Genomic DNA, 23364 nt, shown 5'->3' on the forward strand with positions numbered 1-23364 from the left:
TTCCCCTGCTGGAGCATGAAAGTTGGAGGACCCTTCACTATTTAGTCATATATTTTTAATGTTTGAATAATTTATAGCACTGGTTCTCAACTACAGGTGATTTTGTCCCCTAGTGGATATCTGACAATATCTGGAGACATTTTTGGTTGTCACAAAATGGGCTAAAAACATACCATACAATGAACAGGAAATTATTATTATTATTCCTATTTGACAGTAAGTGTACATAGTACATCATTAAACAGAAATTAATATATAAGAACTTGAGTTTGTGTGTCATTATCAGCTACCAGGACTGTCAATGGAAAACAGAAAACAAGATGTGTATAAGACGAATAAGAACTAACCACAAAATAAAGTGGAGATTTTCAACTTTGTAAAGAATCAGCTTTCCTTTAAGGTCTAGGTCCTTCAACATGTGAACAATCATTTTCAGTTAAAACTCCAAGCCAATGCTTTTTGGCATAATACTGGTCCTCTTAGGAATTGGGATATTCTTGGAGATACAGCCCTAGGGAAAATTCTCCCTTTGCAGCTACTGCAAATATCAGACAGTTTTTCCCATTCAGTGAGATAAGCAAAATCAAACCCACTTTCATGCAAAAATCAATAATTCTTTGGGTGCCCTTCAGAAGGATAGCTTACCAGGGATGTGGGCTCCTCCATATGTGATATTCACGTCGTAATCCCCTGGAGCAAAGGGGATGTACTCAGCACTGCAACTGCCATCTTTGTTGTCTCTGCAGTTTATCTTTGACTCCGACGGTCCCTCGACAGTTATGCCAAGACCCCCAATGCCTGCCCCTCTGGAAAGTGTGAGTAAAAAGGTCAAGTTGTACTAGTGGTTCATGCCAGTCTGCTTATTTCCAAAATTCCTTTAAAATCCCTCTATAAACTATCCCATTTTGCCAACCAGACTCAACAACTGTGATACCTCTCACACAGGGAATTTCTCAACAGTGTAATATAAATAAAAGCAGCTTCGACCCTTCCTTTCCAATGCTTATCCTTCATTGTTGCATTGGCTGGGTCTGAAAGTACAATTCAGGTATGAGACTTGTGACCAGTTTTAATAGGAATACTTCTAATATTTCACTTAAATATGAAATTGGCTCTACATTTTTGAATTATCAAGTTAAGTAGCTTCCATCTAGTCCTGGTTTGTTCAGCAGTTTTATGACTATTATCAAGTGCTTTTTGGTACTTTTAAAAGCATATCTGGTCTTTCTCTGTAATGTATGTCTCTATGGAAGAAGATGCCTCACATATGAAATACTAAGCCTCTCAAAAGTTGGGAGACCATGATACATATGTAAGATACACCTATAAAACTTCCTGAAAGCAGTTACACTACTTAGGGTTACTCCTTTTACAGAGTCAACACACAGATCCCAGGACCTCGCTTACCTGGTAACCACAGTAAAGACATTGGGTTTGTTGGTAAAGGCCTCTTTCAATCCAGGTCCTTGAGCTTGAACCCGAGATGGCTGGCAGCCTTCGGTTACAGCCACTTTAAAGGGACTGTTTGGGATGGGCACATCATCATATGTCACCTCCACTACATGCAGGCCTGTTCAAAACAACATATAGAAACATATTTGCACAGGAGTCACTTATTTGTGGCAAATAATACTCTAGCAGTCAAGTCTATGTGGTATCCCATGTTATTCGAAAAGAACAGGTTTAACAAACAGCAAAGTTGGTATGATTTGATTTTTTAAAAAAACACAAACCATTTGCACTTTTGTTCACTTGGCAGTCACATACCACCCCTCATCCCCCAACGCACACGCAAGGCCTCTCCTCCAAGCAAATATCACTAAGTCTATTTTCAAGACAGTCATCTTAAACACACCATCCTGATTTGAGAAAACTCCACCTAGTCACTAACTAAAAGACAAAGAGAAACCCATGAAATAGAATAGACAAGCATCCATGAAAAGAAAGTGAAAATATCTATACCATAAAGTTTAGGGATTATATATCCAGATAATGAGGACATATGGTGCTTTTATTTTTTTTATGCTTTTATGATTTATCAAAATTTTAAATTAAAAATATTAATTTAAAAATTTAGGGCTTCCTGGTGGTGCAGTGGTTGAGAATCCACCTGCTGATGCAGGGGACATGGGTTCGTGCCCCGGTCCGGGAAGATCCCACATCCCACATCCGCGGCTGGGCCCGTGAGCCATGGCCGCTGAGCCTGTGCGTCCGGAGCCTGTGCTCCGCAACGGGAGAGGCCACAACAGTGAGAGGCCCGCGTACCACAAAAAACAAACAAACAAACAAAAAAATTTAAATTCCTAATATTCAAGAAAGAAATTAATTATGTTAAAAAATCACACAGGGAATTCGTTGGTGGTCCAGTGGTTAGGACTCCATCCTTCCACTGCAGGGGGCCCGAGTTCGATCCCTGGTCGGGGAACTAAGATCCCACAAGCCACATGGCACGGCCAAAAATAAATAAATAAACAAAATAGGAGGTAAAAATTAAGGGAGAACTTTCCCCCTTCAGGAAAAAAAACCACACAAACGAGCAACATGCCATGACATCGCCCCATAACCTGCTCAGATGTGGCTGAGGCTAAACACAGCCCAACTGTTACACAACAGGGCCAGCATGCCAGGCACTGAGCAGGCAGGTGGCTGTTTCGGGAGAGAGGTTTCCACATTTCCCAGTCACTTCGCACACGCTTCTGCTGAGACGGTCAAAGTACATGGGGCAGGAGTTAGCACCAGCCACTAGGAGGAAGCAGCCCAGCAGAGCTCTGAACGAGGGTCATGTCCCTAGGAAAAGTCAACTCACCTTTCTCGAAGGGCGTGTATTCCACCTGGTAGGTTCCATCAGCATTGTCTGTGACGAAACACTCGGTGGAGGCCCCTGAGGGGTTGGCGATATGCGCCCTGATGTGGTCGCCTCCGACCTGCGTCAGGGGCCGTGAGTCGACCGTGAAGTCGGTGGTGGCTTCCCGAAACACATCTGCAGAGCAATCACACAGATAAGAATGTCGCTGTCACCTCAGTTTCAGGAGCAAACCCAAGAGCCAGGGTTCTCGGCACTTCAGAACACACTAATTTAGGTGACAGCAGACAACCAGTTTCTCTGACTCAGAATCAGAAATATTAATGCCTCCCCACCTTCAATCTCCCTGGCAAAAGAAGCTTCTTCCTAAGCCAAGGAACAACACAACTGCCTGCACACTTCTTGGGACAAAGGTGGGATCTAGGACAGGTTAAAGGCTGAAGACAGCAAGTGTGGTATTAGCCAGCAGTACATTTTAAACCTTTTTCAGATAAGTGCCAAAAATGCAATATGTTGTGTTTCCACATTATAAAAACAAAAAAAAAACCCCACAAGATTTCTGGCTTTGCCAGGAAAAAAAAAGAAAAATAGGGAAAATCTGCTGACAGTGTTGGGAGTGTGAAGAAACAGAAAGCTGGGGTTGGGCAGCAGAAACACGACATGGTCACCCCTTCACTCTGCTCCCCTCTACCGCTCCCTGATGCAGAGACCACAGGTGAGTTTTCTTTTACCTGGCCCGACCCCTACAGGCATTTGAGTTTGCAGCCCCGACTCTCTGAGCTTCCGGTGAGCCCCTGTTACTTTGGCTGCCACTCTCTTTTTCATGAAACCCACCTTTTCCTTCTATTCCTGGCCCAAAGACTTTGACCCTGCTGGTGTCCACGGCAGGCTCCACCTTGACCCTGGTGGGGAAGTGCGGTACAAGCTCACCGCCGTACTTCATAGTCAGCGTGTACATGCCGGCGGTCAGGGGCACGTAGGTCACCGCATAGGTGCCGTCTTTGTTGTTCTCGATACAGACTTCAGCTTTCGCCCCAGAGTCCGAGACGGCTTCCAGGCCCAGGGCCCCCGGCCCTGCTTCTGAACAGTCCACGCTAAGCAGCCCCGCCTCGCCCACTTTCCCATGCTCCAGCCCCGGGCCCGATGCCACGACTTTGGAGGGGTCAAACGGCATTTCAATGTCGGCTTTGAAGGGAGAACCAGGTATGTGGACTTCTTCAAAGAGGATGTTGACGAAGTACTCCCCGGGCTTTGTTGGGAGGTAGGAGACGGAGCAGGTTCCGTCGCCATTGTCCGAGCATTCAATTTTGGCCTCACAAGGACCTTCCACGGTTAGGCCCAAACCTCCAGTTCCAGCTCCTTTGGTGTCGATGGTGAACTCAGCAGGCCTGCCCACAAGACCACCTTCAAGGCCAGGACCGTGGGCCTTCACCTATTTGGACACAGAATAAAAATCAGACTCTGCCCGAAACTGGTATCGCTGCTCAGCCAGCACCGCGTTCAACAGCCAAGCCTGCAATCGGCAGTGAACTGCCCCTTGATGAAGTGGTCCTTCTCCCTGGGGCCTAACGTGTCACCTACACTCACCCACGGCACCGAGTTACAGCCACACGCAGTGGATGCTGCAAACGACTGAGAAAGGGAGACCTGGCAGTGAACTCACTCAACACAGAAGGGCATGGCAGAGGCATGGCTTTCCTCTCTCCTGCCAGGCTTGGCTCGAGGGCTGGAGCTGGACACCTAACATCTAGTCCAACAAACACATTCGGGTTTCCTGGGTTGAACACTCACTGAATGGCTTTCATGGACCTCACTGTTGCTTTGGCTGCTATACCTCCCTCAACAAATTCTGAATAATAAAAAACTGAACTATAGTGGTGAATACATGTCATTATATGTTTGTCCAAACCCAGAGACTGTATAACACCAAGAGTGAACCTTAATGTAAACAAGACTTTGGGTGACAATGATGTTGACAGGTTTATCCATTATAACAGGTGCGCCACTCTGGTGGGCGACGGTGATAATGGAGAGGTTATGCATGAGTGTGTGTGGGGGGGGTGTTGGAAATCTCTTCCTCTCAATTTTACTATAAACCTAAAATTGTTCTAAAGAATAAAGTCTAATGAAAAAAATTTTTAAATGAACAAACATTAAAAAAAAAACCAGTTGCTTTTAAAAGAGGGAGGGGATGAGGCTTTCATCTCTTATTCAACAAATAACACAGTTTTATAGGATTCATGCCATTCAAAACACTGGAAATATTCTAAAACCCTTGATTCAGGGCTACCAGGAAGAAATGATAATGAGAAGAATATATTTTTATACTTCATTATAATAGCTCACTGTGTGTGCCAGATGCCAGACTGAGGCCTCCACACCCACCATCTGACCTCACCCTTACAGGCTCACTTTGAAGCAAGTACTGTTACCATGCTGACAAATGAAGGACAGGAGTCCCTCACCAAAGCCTCACAGCCAGAGAAAGAGAAGGAGTAGCGCTGGGACCCAGCTGCCGAGGGGACCCTTCATGCTGGAGTGTAGGAGAGAGAACTACGGAGAACGGGCTTTTATCACAAAACAATTTTCTAAAGGTCTTTGCTGGGCAGAACCAGAGGACTAACTATGTGTTATTATCTGCCAACAGAGGACAAGTTCTGGAACAAAAATGAAAGCTGACCTTGCTGGGATCGGGCGGCAGTGAGGCTTCCACCGTGTAAGGGCTCCCGGGCACGGGATGTCCATCGTAGGTCACGTCAACAGCATATAGCCCCTCCTCCCGGGGAATGTACTTGGCCGTGCTGCTCTCCCGGCCCGTCATGGGCGCCACCAGGCATGGCACAACCTTCCTTGAAGGGCTCAGGATCGTCACGTCCAGCTTCCCCTGACCTCCTGCTCCCCTGATGTCAATGGCGAACTCCTGATCCTTCCCAACTTCGACTCCTGGAAAAAAGGAAACAAGCCAAAGGGATGAGCTGACCCTGCAGCAAAAACACAGCTGAGAGCAGAGATGGTTCCTTGGACACCGGACGTTTTCTCAGCCTGTAAACAAACACTGGCTGATGCAGGACAAGAGGCAGGACTGAGTAAGAATAATCACCATTCTGGCCTCAATAACAACCAGTACAAGAACTTTGATTAATTCCTTATGATAATAATAATGATAGTCATCATCCACTGAATGCATTTTGCATACCAGGCATGAGGACGGCACATCATCTCCTTTCATTTTCAACACAACGCTACCGGTTATTTATTAGTAACCAAGGAATTTAACAGATGGGGAAACTGAGGCTCACGGGGGTTAACTGACTTGCCTGGGGTACATACATATCCAGCAGACCACAAAGCTGGGACTCAGATCTAAATTTACTTGACCCCATGATCTGCAGTAAGTTAGAACCTGATACTGTTGTCTCTTCTTTAATTACTTTTGGTGTTAACTTTATATCAAAACACTCCCAGAAGCCAATGTTTTATTTACTAATTCTTGGCAGCAAATTCAATCCTACAGCCAAGAACGCAAAAGTCACAGGGTGAGAATTGACCCTCTGTATTGTGCTGATACATGAAAGGTCTTTGCAAAGCAGGGCCACAGAAAACCCATGTGTTACATTTGACAAAAACAAGGAAAGGACTTTGAACCAAAACAAAAGCACTGGGAGCCTAGGGTTCCCACCACAACCCAGGGAAGTCTGGACTTGGGCAATACAGGGCCTGCCAAGATGAACAGTATCAAGCCACAAGCAAAGAGGCCTCAGAGCTCCACATCCCAAAGACTTTTCCTAATTGGCATCATACTCTTCCTAGTTTGGAGTCAAAACCCTCAGTGTCTTGGAGAAAGGAGTAACAAGGAGACATGTTAAGGATTAGACAGTGACTATTCTTATGCTCAGAGCTGTCTGCCGCCAAAGAACAAAACCCAACATCAGGCTCTTGCTTCAGAGCCCCCGGAGCTGGGAGCTGGCCTCACTCACAACTCATACATTTGGGTCACAGGGCACTGAAGGTGCTCACCGAGGGTCCCGCTGAGACCTGGAGAAACCCACAGAACAAGAGGCCTGCCCTTAGGGTGTGCACAGAGCTCCATGTGACCCTGAAACCAGGAGACCATGTACCACTGAGGTGCAGCCAGGCTGTGGCCATGCCAACAAGAGGATGGAGGTGTGAACGTTCTCCATAACGTCAGATAATGCCGACGCAAAAAGGCAGGCTGAAGACCTATGGGTATTGCAGGGTAACTTTGGTGCAACGTAAGCGTTGCCAAACATTTTCTGCTGGCACTAAGTATGTGCAGATGCAGAAAGAAGATGTGGAAGGACAGAAACTGAACTGGTAACTTTGGTTAGCCCTAAGGAGTGGGAGAGGTAATGCTTCAAGTAGAACATACTCTTGTCTGTGATGTCTTTTAGATGAAAAATGGATTTTTGTATGACCTGTGTAAAAAATACTTTTATGATCACGTGTTAAACTTGAGAAGCTGAGTGGTAAGTACATTAGTGTTCATATTGTACTATTCTCTTTACTTTTTCATTTGTTCATTCAGTTATTTCATTTATTTAAATGAGCTTCTACTAATAAGATACCTGACAAGCTAAAGGAATATCCAGACTGGGGTGGGGAAGTGCACTGTAGTTGTGGTTTCTGAGAGCCCGGAAGTTGGCTTTTATGCTTGACCCTAACGTGGATTCAGTGGCCAAGGGGTATTGGCACAATAGAAATTTATCAGAGAGCAACATTCCCCAAATTCTCTGTCATAAAAACTTTCTGCTGTGATGCCAGCAGTTAACCGAGGGCTGACTATGAGCCAGCTCCTGAATTATTAGCTCATTTAATTCTCACAATATTCCCATGAATATTCTTCCCCAACCTCCACGGAACAAATGAGAAAACAGAGGCTTGGTGAGGTGAAGGGGCAGGTAGGATCACAGAGCTAACTCCACGGGACAGCCCTAATTCAAACCCGTCTGTCTGACTGCAAAATCTCATATGGCAGAATTTGCTTCTCTGCAAATTGTCTTTGAAGGGAATCTAACTGCTCTTCAGTGACCCATCTCCCCCCACCATTCATGACACACTTACTGTTTTCCAGCCCATTAATTTTTATCCTGCTCAGATCCAGCGGAGCGGCCACGCCCACCGTGAAAGGGCTTTTAGGGATGGGATCGCCACCGTATGTAACCAGAACCTGCATGCTGCCCTGGAATGAGAGAGAAAACCGAGGACACGTTTAGGTACCAACATCCTACCTTGCTGTTTCAACCTGCCTTCCAGGTCTTTCATTCTTCCCAGAGACATAGGATATAAGACTCCAGCAGATTCAGAAAGCATCTCAGATATATTTCTCTAAGTTTGTGGCTCCATGGCAAGAATGACAGAGAAATCAGACAAAAAAGAGCAACTAACAACAACAGGGACAGCTTAATGAGCACACCATGCTCATGCTTTTAAGCATTTCCTTGATTCAATCTCAAAATGGTCCTAAGAGGGCGTTCTCACTGTCCTTACCATTTTTCCAGGAGATGAAACTACAGCTCAGGAAGGTAAAATCACTTGCCCCAGTGCAAGAGTGGGGTCTCATGCCCATGGTACCCAAACCTGAGTCAATCCTAGCCGCTCTGCCATGTTACCTCCCCATCCAGCTAAACACCCAGCCCTGGCCATAGGCAAAGCAGGGAGACCTGGGGGCCTCTAACTGAACAAAATCTTTTGTCTCCGTGTCCTGGGATTTCAGGCCACTAGGCTGCAAAATGAATTTTCAAGAGTTTGCCTGGGGCTGTTCTGAGATCACTGCACAGTTATCGAAACTCACGCATCTATGGCAATTAAACAAAAGTTGCCAGTGTGAGGGCAAACTGAGCCTGTGGGCTTGGCAGTGCCCTTGCCAGCAGTCCCGTGGCCATGGAGGCACAGCACGGCCAGTGCTGGCCCACTCGCTGCTGGCTGGCTCTCTCCACGGTCGGCTAAGTCCCCTCCCTCCAAACCAAGGCTCCATGAAAGCCCACAGCTGTCTCAGTAGATTAAGGCCCTCCTCACCTCAAATGTCTGGGTATCACATAAGAGGATGTGGGAAGAGAAGAAGCAAGGGGGAGGGAGGGATGATTCCTTGAAGGAATACAGAGGGCTCGCTAAAATTCAGTCCCTGCTGAAAGCTGTCATGGACCAAGTGTTAAAAGGGTGTAGCTTTTGGCCTATGAATATTTTCTCACATTCCTTGTGCGATAAAGAAGGAGGGAAAAGACAAGACAAAAATTAGTTGCATCAATGAAGGAGGGAGGATTGATTTTCCAGGATGTATTAGCGCTGCGCACAAAACCAATGAACCCCCTGCCTGAAGAGTATAATATCTCATGGTGAGACGTACGTGGTCACACTCAACAGAGCGGGGGCTGGTTTGTTGCGTCAGCCCTCAAGGCACTGCCCACATGCCAGCTCTTCCCGAGGGTATGCCCCCAAACCCCCAACTCCTCGAGGGCTAGGCCTCCCAGCTAACCAAGAGTCCTGGAAAAACCTTCTCCACCACCCACTAAAACTCAGGAGACCACTTCTCTGGAGTGCCAAAGGAGCGAGGGGAAAATCCTCTTTCAGTAAAGTCCATCTGTCCCATAAAAGAAAGCATATTCTCATTACCAGTTATACAAAACATAACAAAACTGAGACAGGAAATTAACTGTACCTTAAATAACCTAATGAGGGGGAGGAAGAAAGCTTAGGGATTTACACCTGCGAGGGCCTGTAGCATTTCAAGGTTTCCTCTGAGGCCCCAGCCAAGGAACGGCCTATGCATTTTCCCCAGGGGGCTAGGAAGTGAGGGAGGTCTGAGCAGTGACCACCAGTGCATTTCACAGACTTTGCTGATGGCCACACAGCTGTATTTTATTTTATTTATTTTGGGGCCACACCATGCGGCACGCGGAACTTCCCCGACCAGGCATCGAACCCGCGCCTCCTGCAGTGAAAGCGCGGAGTCTTAACCACTGGACCGACAGGGAAGTCCTGCCAGATGGGTTTATCCTCTCCCCTCCAGGCTTCTGAGACCTTCATCTCATTCTGCACGAGACCCACGAGGACAGGACCGAGAAAGCTACCCACAGCCCCCTCCTCCAGAGACCTCTATGACAGCCGTGGCCACCAACAGTAATAACCTTTCAAGGGAGGGACTGTTCTCCTGTGAGGCCCAGTGAGCTCCAGGGGCTTCCCAAAGGCGCCACGGCAGCATGTGGAGTTCTCACTTCCCAGTGGCTCCTGACTTGGCATGTCCGGAAGCTGTTGCCACCAGCTCCTCAAACCACTCCGTTCAGGGAAGCTTGGGGCGAGAAACTGAAGTCATTGAGCCCACAGACAACCAAAAGCACAGAAGGCAAAATCCTCCAGGGAAACTGTGGTTGTATAATGGCCCTTCTACCTTTGACCTCTGGGTGGGTCTTTAAGCCGCAGCCCAAGAAGTCCACTCCCCTCTAAGGCAAAAACTCTGACCACTGTCTTCCAACAAGATCCAACAAGGATCAACCAGCAACGTTTATCACTGGTCCACGTCAGGTAGGTGAGCTGTGGACTGGGGCCCTGCAGGGGACAGCAGCCGCCCGCAGGTGTCACGGAGCAAAGAGCCAGCATTCGGGTGGGGGCCGCAGTGCCTCACACAGCAGCCCGAAATCTGAGGGTTAAGCATTCACCCTAAGCCAGGATCTACCCTTGTCTCTCCACACACACTCAACAGCTGCATTTCTGGAAAGTTCCAGCCTCTTAATCCCTAAAACCACCACAAGAAGGTGTGCCTGTGGGCAGCAACCTGAAAAGCAACCCTGTGCGGCTTTCTGGGCTGACCCAAGTCTCTTAACCACATCTGAGAGCACAGCTCAAAAGGCACTCTTATTTCACCCAATCTTGAGCTGTTAGCTGCTCCTCAGAAAAGAGAGTTCAAAGTAGAATGAGGATGTGTCAGCCCCACTCTCCTACCAGATTACAAAGTTCTCATGTTGTTTCTGCTTGTGAGTTGAGGCTCCACTTCATTTATTCACCCATTCGGCCATAAATCATACAAAGCATTTACAGCACCAGACCCTGTGCTCGGGGCTGAGAATGAAAAGATATATATAACATGATATCCTAACCTTGGAAACTCACAGTCTAAGAGTAGAGATTTAATCTGTTTTCTTTGCCATAGAGAAACAGGCAGAACTGCAAGTTGCCCAAATAATAAAAAAGTAAATCTCACTCTGAACAACCAATGAGAGGGACGGGAGAGGCACCGTGGAGTCATCGCAGTAGAGGCAGGGACTGACGGCATTTGCACAAATAGCCCCAAGAGGCCACCAAGCATGCCGACAGCCCTCAGATCTCCTAAGATCAGACATATGGATGAACTTGACCTCGGGGTGACTCTGGAGTAAGGCGCCTCCCACTCTAGCTACATTTCAAATGTGACAAAACAGGACTGGGCTCCCAACCTCCACCTCCACCTCGATGGGCAGCTGGGAGCATCTAGGGCATCGGGTTCTAAAGTCCTTTCTGGGGGTGCAGGTCAAAACCTGAGGCTGTTCTGATGTCTGCAACTTACTTTCTAGCAACTCAGCCGAAACACAAAAAGGTATATAGGATCAAGAGTCTCAAAATGTTTTCAGAAGAGTCTTTGTGATCTTGACCAGTGATCATGGCCATGCTTTCTGGTACCTTCTCCTAAAGAATGTGGAGAATTGGCAGCAAAGATGCTATCAAGCTGGTGTTGCCAGTGGTAAGGCTCCCATCAGCCCTGATAAGCATCACTAGGAAAATAATTATCTAAATAACTAGCACTGAGCAGCCTGATGAGAAAACAGTATTCATCTACAAAAGTTTTCGTTTTACCATTACTAATAATGAACCCTCATTAGGGTAAAGAGAAACCACAGGAAGAAGCACACGTGGAGATGAAGGGCCACATAAGAACCTGCCCTAGAGAACCTCGCACTGCCAGGCAAGTTCTCACAGTAAAGATTCCATCTCCAAGCATGTGTAGCCCCCAGTGTAGGGGGGACACCCACACCACTCCCTCCTGCTCACTGGACCCCTCATTCTTTCCCACTACACTCTGGCCAGGTCCTCACTGAGAGGGCCCAGGGCAGAAGTGATGCTTTTCAAACAGTGCTTCTGCAGAAAGCAACACCCTTCCTCTCTTACAAATGGCATTTCTCACATAGCGGGACTCTTCTTCAAGAATGCAGGAATCTCAGAGGTTTGGAGTGACTGTTTACAACACTATGTGTAAGTGGGAGAATCCAGGCTTTTCTATAGGAGCTCCCCAGACCCTAGACGTGTGGCCATGAATCAAAACAAAATTTTAAATAAGTAAACATGAATTCATACAGAGAGGTAGATTTTTAGGCCCTTATTGCCTAAAACAACCAAAGCAAAGCAGCCGGGATGACAAAATCCTGTCTGTATTCCTGTATTTTGTAAAAAGGGAATAATTTAGTGCTTGAAGTACCATTTCGGGCTTGAGGGACTAAAGGCTCTTTGAGAAAGACCCCACTGTACCACCTTGTAAAAAGGGTAAACTAAGGCAAAAGGGCCAGCAAGGACAAAGGCATGGCAATTCTTTCCCTGTGAGTAATTAGTAAAACACTAAAACCAAGAACGGAGGTGGGAGATGGGGGTGGGAAAGAACAACTAGCTTCCTGCTTGTTCTTGGGGAATCCTCCAGGCCCTCCTGGTAGAACCCATCAGGCTTTTCATCAGCATTCCCAGAGGGGTTCAGAAGGAAAGGGGGAATCTCCTCCTGCCACAGAGCAGCACAGGTCAGAGCACAGATGACCCCCCAGTGTCCAGAGTGACCCAGCCCAGCACCGAGTGGGGAGGGGCCCTACCTGCTGGGTGGGCGTGTATTTAACGGTGTGGGAATAGTCGTAATTATCAATGATGTCCAAATCCTTCACAGCGTCGCCAGGAAGGGGGCTGCTGAACTGCACGTTGAGGGGGGCTTTTCCGGCCCCTTTGGTGTAGACGGTGAAGTGGGTTGGTTTCCCGTTTTCCACACCTGGGAGGGGACAGTGAAGTGAGGAGACAGGCCCAGCTGGGGAGGTTTCACTTTTAGCACCAGTCTGACGGGTTCATCAGCACCAGCTTCCGCAAGGCAGTAGGTGGAGACAGGGGCTGGTGTTCGGCCAGCAGCTCAGCTGAGCAGGGCCCCTGCTGAACTGGAGCCCCAACAGAGCCTCTGCTCCAGGGGAGGTAAGTCACTCACATCCCTGGACCAACCATGCCCACTGCCTCCAGGGTGACCTCATGCACACATGCCATCTTACCTGCTTTGCTGAGCCCCGGGCCTTCTGCCTTCACTTTGCTGGCGTCGTGGGAAGGGTCGACTTTGACTCTGAAAGGGCTGGCGGGAATTTCCTGTAGCAGAGACACTATCTCAGAAGGAAAGTCCCTGAAGCCACTGCCTGAGCTTAGCCTTCTGCCCAAAGCAAAGGAGGAGACCTCAGCATGACTTCCACTCTAGCAGATGGTGAGCAACTTCCGTTACCACTGGTCAAGTCTTCAGGCGCTAGCATCAAGTAAGGGCCATCAGTGGTCACTCACGAATACCTGGATCCCTGACATCACAGCTAAAGGATGGGTTTTCACAAACCCCTCTGACAACTCACAGCCTTTAACACCAAATGCTGAGGACTTAGGATACAAAATACTACCAAGAATAAAACCCCAAACAACAATAATACATGGGGTCGGAGGAAGGAAAGGGACATTCCTCCAGGGACAACAGAGAGCTAGGGCTTGAGGAATGCAAGGAATTGATTATAAAAATGCAATGACTGTAATTCTTCAAAAAGAATCATTCAGAATAAAGGCAGAACAGGTTAAGTGGATGAAGCCAACTCAAGACCAATACCTTTAGGGCACAGAACTTTCTCCTGAGGTCCCTATCTTTACGTAAGATGAACTCGAATCACCAGGATTCCATTATTCCCTGTTTTAGGGCACTGTTCCTCCTTGTCTTCATTATCACATGTAAATATGAATTCTATCTGAAATTCAAAACCCCTCTCCGTAGAAAAGTTTAAAGCCTGAGGCCAAGGTCATCATTTCAGAGAAAGTAGAGAACACATCTAGAAACCAATTATGTTTCATTCAAAAACCAGATGAAAGTTTGTAATGATCCAATTTCTTTCCAGAGTCTGGATTTTAACCACTGACTACACGGCCCCACTTTTGTTAGAAAGTGGTACAATTTTAGTTCTGGGTGTGTTTGTTCCTTCTTGGTTTTAAGGAAGCAGAGAGGAAAACTATTGGGCAGAGTTCTCAAGACAACTTCCCTGTTGCTAAAAAAGGCAAAAAGGAAATATGAACACAGGTGGCCAGAAAGAACCCAAGTCCAAACACACACCTGAGAGGCAAAGAGAACTTTGATAGTGTATCGCCCAGCGGCAGGAGGCACATATTTGACAGTAAACGTGTCATTGGCGTTGTGAATAATGTCAAAATCCACGTCTTCCTCATCGTCACTTAACACCCGGGCATCACATTTAATGCCAACGCTGACATCACCTGGAACAGACCAGCTTATTAGCACCGGTTTACGAGAAACAGCACGTCCCATGCAATCACTTCCAGCTCAGGCTCACACCCCAGATAAGCAACTGGGAAGTTTCCAGTAAGAAACCTGAGAAAGGGATGGTGTTTAAGTAACAGTTTTGCAGACAGGAGGGAGGATTAGCAAAGATATCACCACGAAACTGACACAGAGGCTCATCAGATGAACAATTACGTATTCAGGTGGATTAATATCTCCTGGTTCAAAGTTCATTACCCATGAAATGTTACAAAGAGAACTTCCTTCCCCAAGAAACAACAAGCACTGAGTTGGGTGAAGCCCCCCCTCACCTTCGCCAGCCTCGGTACAGTCCACTGTGAAGTGAGTAGGCTCGTGTGCCTTCAGTCCACTTCTCTCCACTCCCGGCCCAAACACTTTGACCTTCTGGGGATGGCTACCCTGCCTGATGTTGACCTAGAGAGGACGGGGAGAAAAGTTGTAATCAAGTTCTTCTCCCCGTGGACCCAGTAAAGACACTGTCAGTTGTTAGAATGTTATACTTCTGGGCAATCTACAGCACTCGGCCCTTTGGGCCACTCCATCTTCCAAGGCCCACCAAGCACGGGTCTTTCCATATATTTGCCTTGGCCATCAAGCGTGGAGTCCAGACTGGCCTCAGGACTGGACTTTTTCATTACCACAACCAAGGTTTCAACTCACAACCTACCCTGTAAGGGCTGTGCGGGATGTTGACACCTCCCCAGACCACGGCAATGGTGTGCTTGATGGGCTTAACCGGGGTGTACGAGCAAGCGTAGGTGCCATCCATCCGGCTCTTCATCTGGATGTCAATGGGCTGGCCTTCCCCGTCCTGCAAAAGGGCAGAGGCTAAGAACAGAGCTGACCCTCACACTGTCTCCATCCACTGTGGCCTCCCTAGTCACTGCTCACTCATCCCACAACATTTCACGGAGCACCTAAGATAGGCCATGTTCTCACAATACAATGAACACAAGTGATAAAACACTACATGCATTTATGCATTTTTAATTATTAAGAGAAAACGGTCCCAAAAGAAAGCCATGGTCACTCAGTGCTTCTTAATTATAATTCCGGCATTAAAATCCTTGGGCCAAATTCAATTAAATTAGATAAATATATTTGATAAACCCTTGTTTACAAACCCTCCCATCACAGCCTAGGTAGCTTCAGCCACACTGAAGGACATTTACAGGGAAATCTGAAACAAGCAAGCCTCATTTCCACGGAGCACAAATCATAAAAATTTGCCCCTTGCTTTACACGTTAGAATCTCATTTAGTCCTCACATAAACCCTATAAAATAAACATTGTTGTTCGCAGTGTGTGGGTGAGGCAACTGAGGATCAGATGGACTGAGAGACTTGCCATTACATGGATGGATCCTGTTACCTGACAATTACCTGCACAGGTCGTCCCTAGAAACTCACCTGAGCAAATATCTTTAAGGGAGCTTTGCCGGCATCCTTAGGATCCACGGTGAACTCGGCCAGATTGTTGACAATGCACCCAGATTTCTCCAAACCCGGCCCGTATGCTTGAACCTGGGGCAAAAGGTCAATAGTGACTCTCCTTCTGTGTAATGCCCTAACTATGCTCCTATCAGAAGACTGGTGACCAGGAAATGGGAGAAAAGGAAAACAACTGTGTCTGGCTTCACAGTACCTACATAATAGGATGGTTATGGGAAGGAAAATGCTAAAGTAGGCTGGAACTTAAAAATAAAAACATGCAGGAGAAAAAGTCTGTAAAACCAGGCCCCAAACTGGCCTGTGCTCCCTACCTTAATCTGTGCAGTAACTGGGGCAGGGACCTCCAGCCATGCGCAGTTTCAATGCTCCTGCTTTGTGAGGGCTCAGAACCTTTCCCACTGACAACATTCCAAAAGTTCGCAGCCCCAGAGAGTAAAGGACCAGCAGTTGGCCAAAGACGAGCAGCTGCCAGCCTGGACTGATGTCACCCTACGGTCAGCTGTCCAGGTGGGCCAACAGCAGCACACATGGCGGGGGCAAGGGCTTCCTCCTGTCAGCCAGGCTGGCTCAAACTTGATGCTAATCAGCTTGCTAAATGTTTGAGAGAAGCTCTTGCAAACACTGCAAAACACTACTCCAATTTGAGAGAAGGGGAGCTGCGGAGGAAAATTTAAAAACCTCTATCTATGGATCACCTTGAAATAACAGCTATAGCAAGTGGCAAGACTGAAATATGATGCTCGGGGTTGCGAGGAAATAGCAGCTTGTGGAGCCCCCTCTGTGGGCCAGGCACTGTTCTAAGGGCTGTCTTTATTCACATTACCTCCTTGAATCGCGACAGAAACTCTAAGAAGCAGACACTCGTATCATTCCCATTTGATAGAGTCAGAGAGGTAAGTTACGTGCCCCATGTCACAAATGTACTAAGAGATACTACCAGGCTTCTAATTCAGGCCTTTTTCCTTCCTAAGCTCTCAAAGGCTCTTCTCTGCGATTTCTCCACACGCTGCTCAAGGAAACTCTGTTGGCACTGGGAGGAGTGCCAGGAGCCAGAGACCAGAGGACAGAACATGACAAGTTGATTCACCAGATCCGGGTTGTAGTCTCCCGAGGCGGGGTGGATGTAGGCCATGTAGGGACTGTCTTTGATGTCCTCATCGTCACACATGATGTGAACGGCATATTCACCGGGCTCCTTGGGCCAGTACTTGACATCACATGATCCGTCGTTCTGGTCATCATACTCAATCGTTGCCTGGGAGGGGCCTTCAATGGCAAACCCTGGGCGATAGGGTGGGAGGATCCCCCTGGTTACATGGTGGAAGGTATCTAGTCTGGGTTACTACTAACCCACTCCCGCTGCCTCCGTGAAAACCAAGTGTTAGCCAGAAGACTGAAAGCTGTTTGGGTCCCTTTCCCACAAACCCAAGCCTACTGAGTCTTCACTAGAGACAGAAGGTTGGATTTTATACTTTTTTCTTTTTTTAAACATCATCAAACAGGAAGGTCAACCAGCAAATCTTTCTATTGGCAATATGGCAACACAAGCCCAAAGCCTTAAAACAATGCCCATCCTTTGCCCCACCAAATCCACTTCTGGGCTTTTATCTGAAGGAAATAACCAAGGAGGTGTGTAAACAGTTAGATACAAGACTATATATTCAGCATTGTTTTTATAGCAAAACTCTGGAAATAACTAGAGAGCCTAACAGTAGCTATATCAATGCACTGTAATTCCACAAAAGCCATGGGAAATCAAGACATATCCTATATTTGCCTGAGGCAGAAAGACATAAAGGCTACCCCCAGATATTTTTGCAGCAGATCAATATTTGTATGCCTATGTACAGGGAAAAAGTCTGCAAGGATATACCTAAAGGCTTACTATTACCTCTAGTCTACAAGGATATACTGGATTGGCCAAAAATTTTGTTCGGGTTTTTCCATAACATCTTACAGAAAACCCAAAAGAACTTTTTGGCCAACCCAATATTAAGATGTTTATTATTTCTCTAAAAGGAAAAATTAAATGTGATTTCCTCTTTTTCCCTCTTTGCTTATTTCTATTAGCTAACACAAAGGTCCTCAAACTTTGGCCGCTGGGCCAAATATGACCCACTGCCTGTTTTTGCAGATAAGGAACACAGCCATACTCCCTCACCTACGGATTTTCTATGGCTGCTTTCACGCTACAACGGCAGAGTCATATAGTTGCGACAGAGAGAATATGACCCGCAGTACTGATATATATTTGCTATCTGGTCCTTTACAGAGGGAGAGGTGCTGACCATTGTTCTAAAATGATCATATATACATCAGACGTTTACTTAAAATATACTCAGTTATGCTCCAAAGAGTATTTACTCCCCAAATTTCTAATTTCAGCAAAATTCATTCACTGATCTAAACTAAGGATCAGTCAATGATATCTGCCGTGTGCCTACTATGTTCCTGGCACTGTTTTAGACACAACATCCATAAAAGGCCTCTGCCCTCAAGGTGTAGTGGATGAATGAATGCTGGTGCCAGAGGCAGAGGGCAACTGGAAGGTCAGGGGGAGATGGGAACTGCAATTCCACAGCAGTATCCAGAGGTGGCCTCAGATCATCAGGAGGCCAGAAGCCCCGGGTAGTAAGGCTGAGAGGAGGCCTCAACACACAGCCTGACGTGTAATCCAGGTACCCTGCAATCTCAGCTCACCAGAAGCTGCTTCCACTCACCCAGAGACCCCACCTCAGAACCAACGGACTCCACCACGAAGTCCGCCGACCGCCCAACAATCCCGCCATGGAGGCCAGGGCCCCATGCACGGACTTTCTGCATGCCTGCTTCAGGGCCAACTTGAACTTCAAAGGGGCTAGAAGAAAAGGAACAGAGGAAGCATTAAAAGAGGAGCAAAGAAGGGGCTACATACAGCTATAAGCTCTTTACACATATTCTTTCTACTGGCCTGATACTTTTCCCTGCAGTCCCAATCTCCAGCCAAGCCCTGCCTCCACGCAGCTTCCCCCCCCATTGTTATGTCAACAATATCATGTGATGGGGCTGCTTCAAGCCACACTGCCTTGCACTATCCCAGTCATTTACCTTTTGTGTGCAGGGCTTACCAGACTGTGAGCCCGGAAGGCTAAGAGAATGCATACTTTTCTATCTGCTGCTTATGCTATAACAAGAAAACTAGGTTGACTAGGCTTTACCTCATACATGAATGAATATGCTTTAACTTTGGCACAGGAGATTTTTAAGTTTGCTTAGATTGTCAGAAACTTATAATATGCCCAGATATTGCTCAAGGTAAGCTGAATTTATTCAGAGTTTAAAGTTGCCCCCAGGAAAGCTGGAAAGTATGTGAATGCAGGGAAGGCAACTGAAGCCCACAAGGCGAAGCTGTAGACTGTGTCCCTCGGTTCCTGACCACATTCATGCAGAGGATTTTAATGTAAACCATAGCAGATTTTGCCATTTTATCCATGGCATTCCTGAACAGAGGCACACAGTGAAAGAAGGAGAATCTTAGTATATATAAGGGATATAGACACACAGCCCATTTGCTCTATATTACTGTTCCTTCTGGCCTCTGCCTCCCACCAGCCCCAAACCGACAGCATTTGATTTAAAGCAAGGCAGCTGAAACCACAGCGACTTTCTGCTGCTTTTGAGAAGAGGCCAAATGTCTGTGTGCTGCTCTGAAAAAGGGGGAAAAAAAAAAAAAAAAAAGCTTTCAACAAAGCAGCTCTCTTTCCCTCCTGCAGCCCAGGAAGCCGCCACCATGAGTCTGCCCTGGGCCAAGCATGCCTCTGGAGAAGACACAACTCCAGCTGGAGACTCACCTCTTTGGAATGTGGTGTCCCCCCCATGTGATGGCGATGCTATATTTCCCCGGGGTGCTGGGGTAATACTCAAATGCATACACTCCATCCAGAAAGCCTTTCTGCTTCACCAGCTCCTCCAGACCCTCTGTGGGAAGGAAGCACACCATCTTTCCAATGCAATCCTAGGCTCAGAACAAGAATCCATAAGACAAGAATAGAAAGACAGCGATATCCAGGGGGCTTCCCTGGTGGCACAGTGGTTAAGAATCCACCTGCAGGTGCAGGGGACACAGGTTCGAGCCCCAGTCTGGGAAGATCCTACATGCCACGGAGCAACTAAGCCCGTGCGCCACAACTACTGAGCCTGTGCTCTAGAGCCTGACAGCCACAACTACTGAAGCCCACGTGCCACAACTGAGTCCACATGCTGCAACTACTGAAGACCACACACCTAGTGTCTGTGCTCTGCAACGAGAAGCCACTGCAATGAGAAGCCCATGCCCCACAACGAAGAGTAGACCCCACTCGCCGCAACTAGAGAAAGCCCACAAGCAGCTTCACACAGCCAAAAAAGAAAGAAGTCACCCATTTTAGCTGCCCACAAAAATTGGAGAGGGAGTGAATCCTTACGAGTATTTGGCATGAGGCTGAGGTTAGTATCCCGGTATATCCTTTTCAACTAAAGCCAGATAATGAAAGTGAGAAAGCTCTTATATGCTGTCTCCAAGAGGACAGGTTTTAGAGGCTACCCCACAAACTCCAGACTGAGCCATCAGGCAGGAACTTGTTTTATGTTGAGCCCTGAGGTTTGGCTGGGAAAGCCATTTAGTAAAGCAAGAATCCAAGGTCAGAAAAAACACGCCTCCTCAGTCCCTGTAGCAACAAGCCAAGAGGGAGGGCAGCCCCAGAGCAGCATGACACCAGGTCTGGGCAGTCTAGAACCTCGGCTGCCCTCAGGGCACAGACTTCCCCAAAGCTCGGTGCTCTGAGATCAAACATTAACTTTCTGGAGCTCAGAACACTCCTGCCCCAGCCTGTTTAGGAACACAAAGGGTGAGAGCAGTACTCGAGCAGGAAGCTCAAGATTCCACAAAGCCTGGAAGTGAAACTGCCAAGGCTGCTGCACCTGCAAGTAGAAATGCCGAGCTGCTTCTCTGCTCTGGGGGAAAACTAGAGGATGGAGTAGATACCCGTCTTCCTGCTTTCTGTCTCCTTTCCGAAGACAGAGCAAGAATGAGTTGTAGGGTGCAAGGCACTCTTCCACAAATGGCATTTATCTACAAAGAAAACTTAATCTTAGGGAATCATTCTCCTTCTATAAGCAATGATCATAGTAATTAGGTACCTACCATCATTTCATCGTCTATAAAATGTAACCTGTAGAGGGAAAATTACCGGCTTTGGAAACTGAGCTTGAATTCCAGCTCAGATGCTTACAAGCTATGTGACCTTGGTCAAGACCCTTCCTCTCTGAGCCTAGGTTTCCTCAAATAAAAAAAAACGGGCCACTTCATGTTGCTGTTCTAACTCCATTATTTATTTCTATTCCCAGAAGCCTTAAAATAACATGAGGCTGTCAAGCCATCACTGTTCCCACATCCAGGGCAGACATTATTAAATGATCACTGTTTCCTTCTGCATGGAGCCCCGAGAGCCTCAAATCTTCGACATAGCTCTCTGGGATAAATTGATCAGAACTGGCTGTGCAATGATCCATGGCTGCAAAGCTGGCTGAAATCGTACCTGAGATGGGGAAACAAAGGAGCACTTACTAGGACCCTTTACGGTTACGCCGAGCTCTCCACTTCCAGCAGCTTTGGTGTCAACCTTGAAGTCTGCAGTTTCTCGGATGCGAATGCCTTTTGGCTGTAGGCCTCGGCCACTGGCCCGGCAGGCATTCGGATTACAGGCTGCAAGCACAGTTTCAACATCAATTCAACCTTTCATTCTTTAGTTCGAGTTGAGCAAGCCAAGGTAACTTTGAGCCACCCGCCAAGAAAATGTTTGCTTTACACAAAGAGTATGCAGCAGCTGTCTGAGACCAGGGGTCCCGTTCAGGGAGCACACCAGGCTAGCAAATAAAGACACAACATAACTTTGTCCAGCCACACTGCACAGGGACTGGGGAAAAATTACTTTGGCAAAGAAAGCAGGAGAGCACAGCATGGATTTGCTGGGCTCCTGGTAGTGGCTGGATTCTGGCATTTATCCTCTTGGTGGTGAAAGAGAGTTAAGACCTAGGGCTGGACATTGTTCAAACCTCATTGCCATACTCAAGGGCCCAGTAATTGGGAAGACTGGGTCTACTTGGAAAATGTAGCACTTGAAAACATCTGACCTTGTTCCAAACTTTAGATCAGCCATTTCTAAGTCTAAATGTTGTTGGCTTCCGCAGGAAGAGCCAGAGGACAGCTCAAAAAAAGACCAGATCAACTCCACCTCAGCCAAGGCAGACAAACATTTTAGTGCTGTCTGTTATAAGGTCCTCGGAATGTGGGCAGCTACAAATGCAATAATTAGGAATAAACACTACTCTCAATTTGAATTCTAGCTCTAGTTTAAAAAACCAAAGTTGTAAGTCTAAAAATTAAGTACAAAGGTAGCTTCTAACATGAGAGTTCCACAAAACTGTTCCATGGGGTTTGTCAGGAGGTCGACACAAGACATCCTTGTGCCCTAGGACTTTTTTGACAACATGAGCAACCTTCTCATTAAGTATAGAAATGGGAGATTAATGGGTAAAATGTCACATTGTTCCTTTCCAAATCTGACACTGCATATTTGACAGCTCTCTATACACTAGGGGTGTCACAAACTCCAGAAGACAAGACTCTTTACTCTATAGAAGGAAGATGGTTCCTCTTCTGCCTCCTCCTCCCTGCAGTGTCCTCAGCTGGCCATTCCCAAAGAGACATACACACACCCTTGGAGTAGAGATGCTTTTATGTGGTTCATGGATGAGCATAAGGTTATTGGTTTTCCACTGTAAAAGTGATATAAAGCTTCTTTTTTCTTAAAATCATTTAAGGGGAGGAAGGGATAGTACATCAAAAGAAAAATGACTAATTAAATACTAACTAATACAAGTGACAGATGGATATGCCAGAAATGAAACAGGTAGTCCATGAGTGAGAGGAAGTCAGAAAACACCATTAGAACTAGGAAAGCTGTTCAAAATTCTTTCTTGCATTATGTCAAAGGGAAGTCTGCTGCTGCATACATTGAGTTTAGTTTTTTTTTTCTTTGTCAAGGGGAGAAAAGTTGGTCATACCAGAAATAAGTCACAATAGGATGACAGGACTTCCCTTGGAGGGTTTAAATGTGTCTTTAAAAACAACAACAGGGCTTCCCTGGTGGCGCAGTGGTTGAGAGTCCGCCTGCCGATGCAGGGGATACGGGTTCGTGCCCCGGTCCGGGAAGATCCACATGCCGCGGAGCGGCTGGGCCCGTGAGCCATGGCCACTGGGCCTGCGCGTCCGGAGCCTGTGCTCCACAACGGGAGAGGCCACAACAGTGAGAGGCCCGCATACCACAAAAAAAAAAAAAAAAAAAAAAAAAACAACTCATGGAAATTCTGAACATGGGCAACAGTCTCAACATCAAAAGGATAACTGCTCAGTTCATATAAACACTAAATGGAACTAAAGAGCTTGAAGGCAACCACCTGATTTTCCACTATCTTGAGATGTCTTAGGGATGTCTGAATGTACTTAGAGAGTGGGTTTGGGG

At 46.9% G+C, this 23364-nt stretch overlaps 2 protein-coding genes across 2 annotated transcripts in view; both read right to left on the reverse strand.

Annotated features, from left to right (window-relative positions):
- FLNB (filamin B) overlaps window positions 1–23364 on the reverse strand; it is a 169497-nt gene that overhangs the window by 41648 nt on the left and 104485 nt on the right. The window contains exons 11-26 of the mRNA XM_059076153.2: window positions 21408–21545; window positions 19654–19780; window positions 18544–18680; window positions 16911–17104; window positions 15782–15895; window positions 15040–15183; window positions 14663–14786; window positions 14166–14326; window positions 13084–13174; window positions 12646–12815; window positions 7886–8003; window positions 5484–5746; window positions 3638–4235; window positions 2807–2980; window positions 1408–1570; window positions 646–806 (exon numbers count right to left, since the gene is read on the reverse strand). Coding sequence (XP_058932136.2) covers window positions 646–806; window positions 1408–1570; window positions 2807–2980; window positions 3638–4235; window positions 5484–5746; window positions 7886–8003; window positions 12646–12815; window positions 13084–13174; window positions 14166–14326; window positions 14663–14786; window positions 15040–15183; window positions 15782–15895; window positions 16911–17104; window positions 18544–18680; window positions 19654–19780; window positions 21408–21545 — 2877 coding nt within the window. The remainder of the gene's footprint in view (window positions 1–645; window positions 807–1407; window positions 1571–2806; window positions 2981–3637; window positions 4236–5483; window positions 5747–7885; window positions 8004–12645; window positions 12816–13083; window positions 13175–14165; window positions 14327–14662; window positions 14787–15039; window positions 15184–15781; window positions 15896–16910; window positions 17105–18543; window positions 18681–19653; window positions 19781–21407; window positions 21546–23364) is intronic.
- The window catches only part of SLMAP (sarcolemma associated protein), a 307400-nt gene that overhangs the window by 10347 nt on the left and 273689 nt on the right, over window positions 1–23364 (reverse strand). The gene's annotated exons all lie outside the window — the stretch shown is intronic.

This window comes from Kogia breviceps, chromosome 10 (genome assembly GCF_026419965.1).
Source record: "Kogia breviceps isolate mKogBre1 chromosome 10, mKogBre1 haplotype 1, whole genome shotgun sequence".
NCBI lineage: Eukaryota > Metazoa > Chordata > Mammalia > Artiodactyla > Physeteridae > Kogia > Kogia breviceps.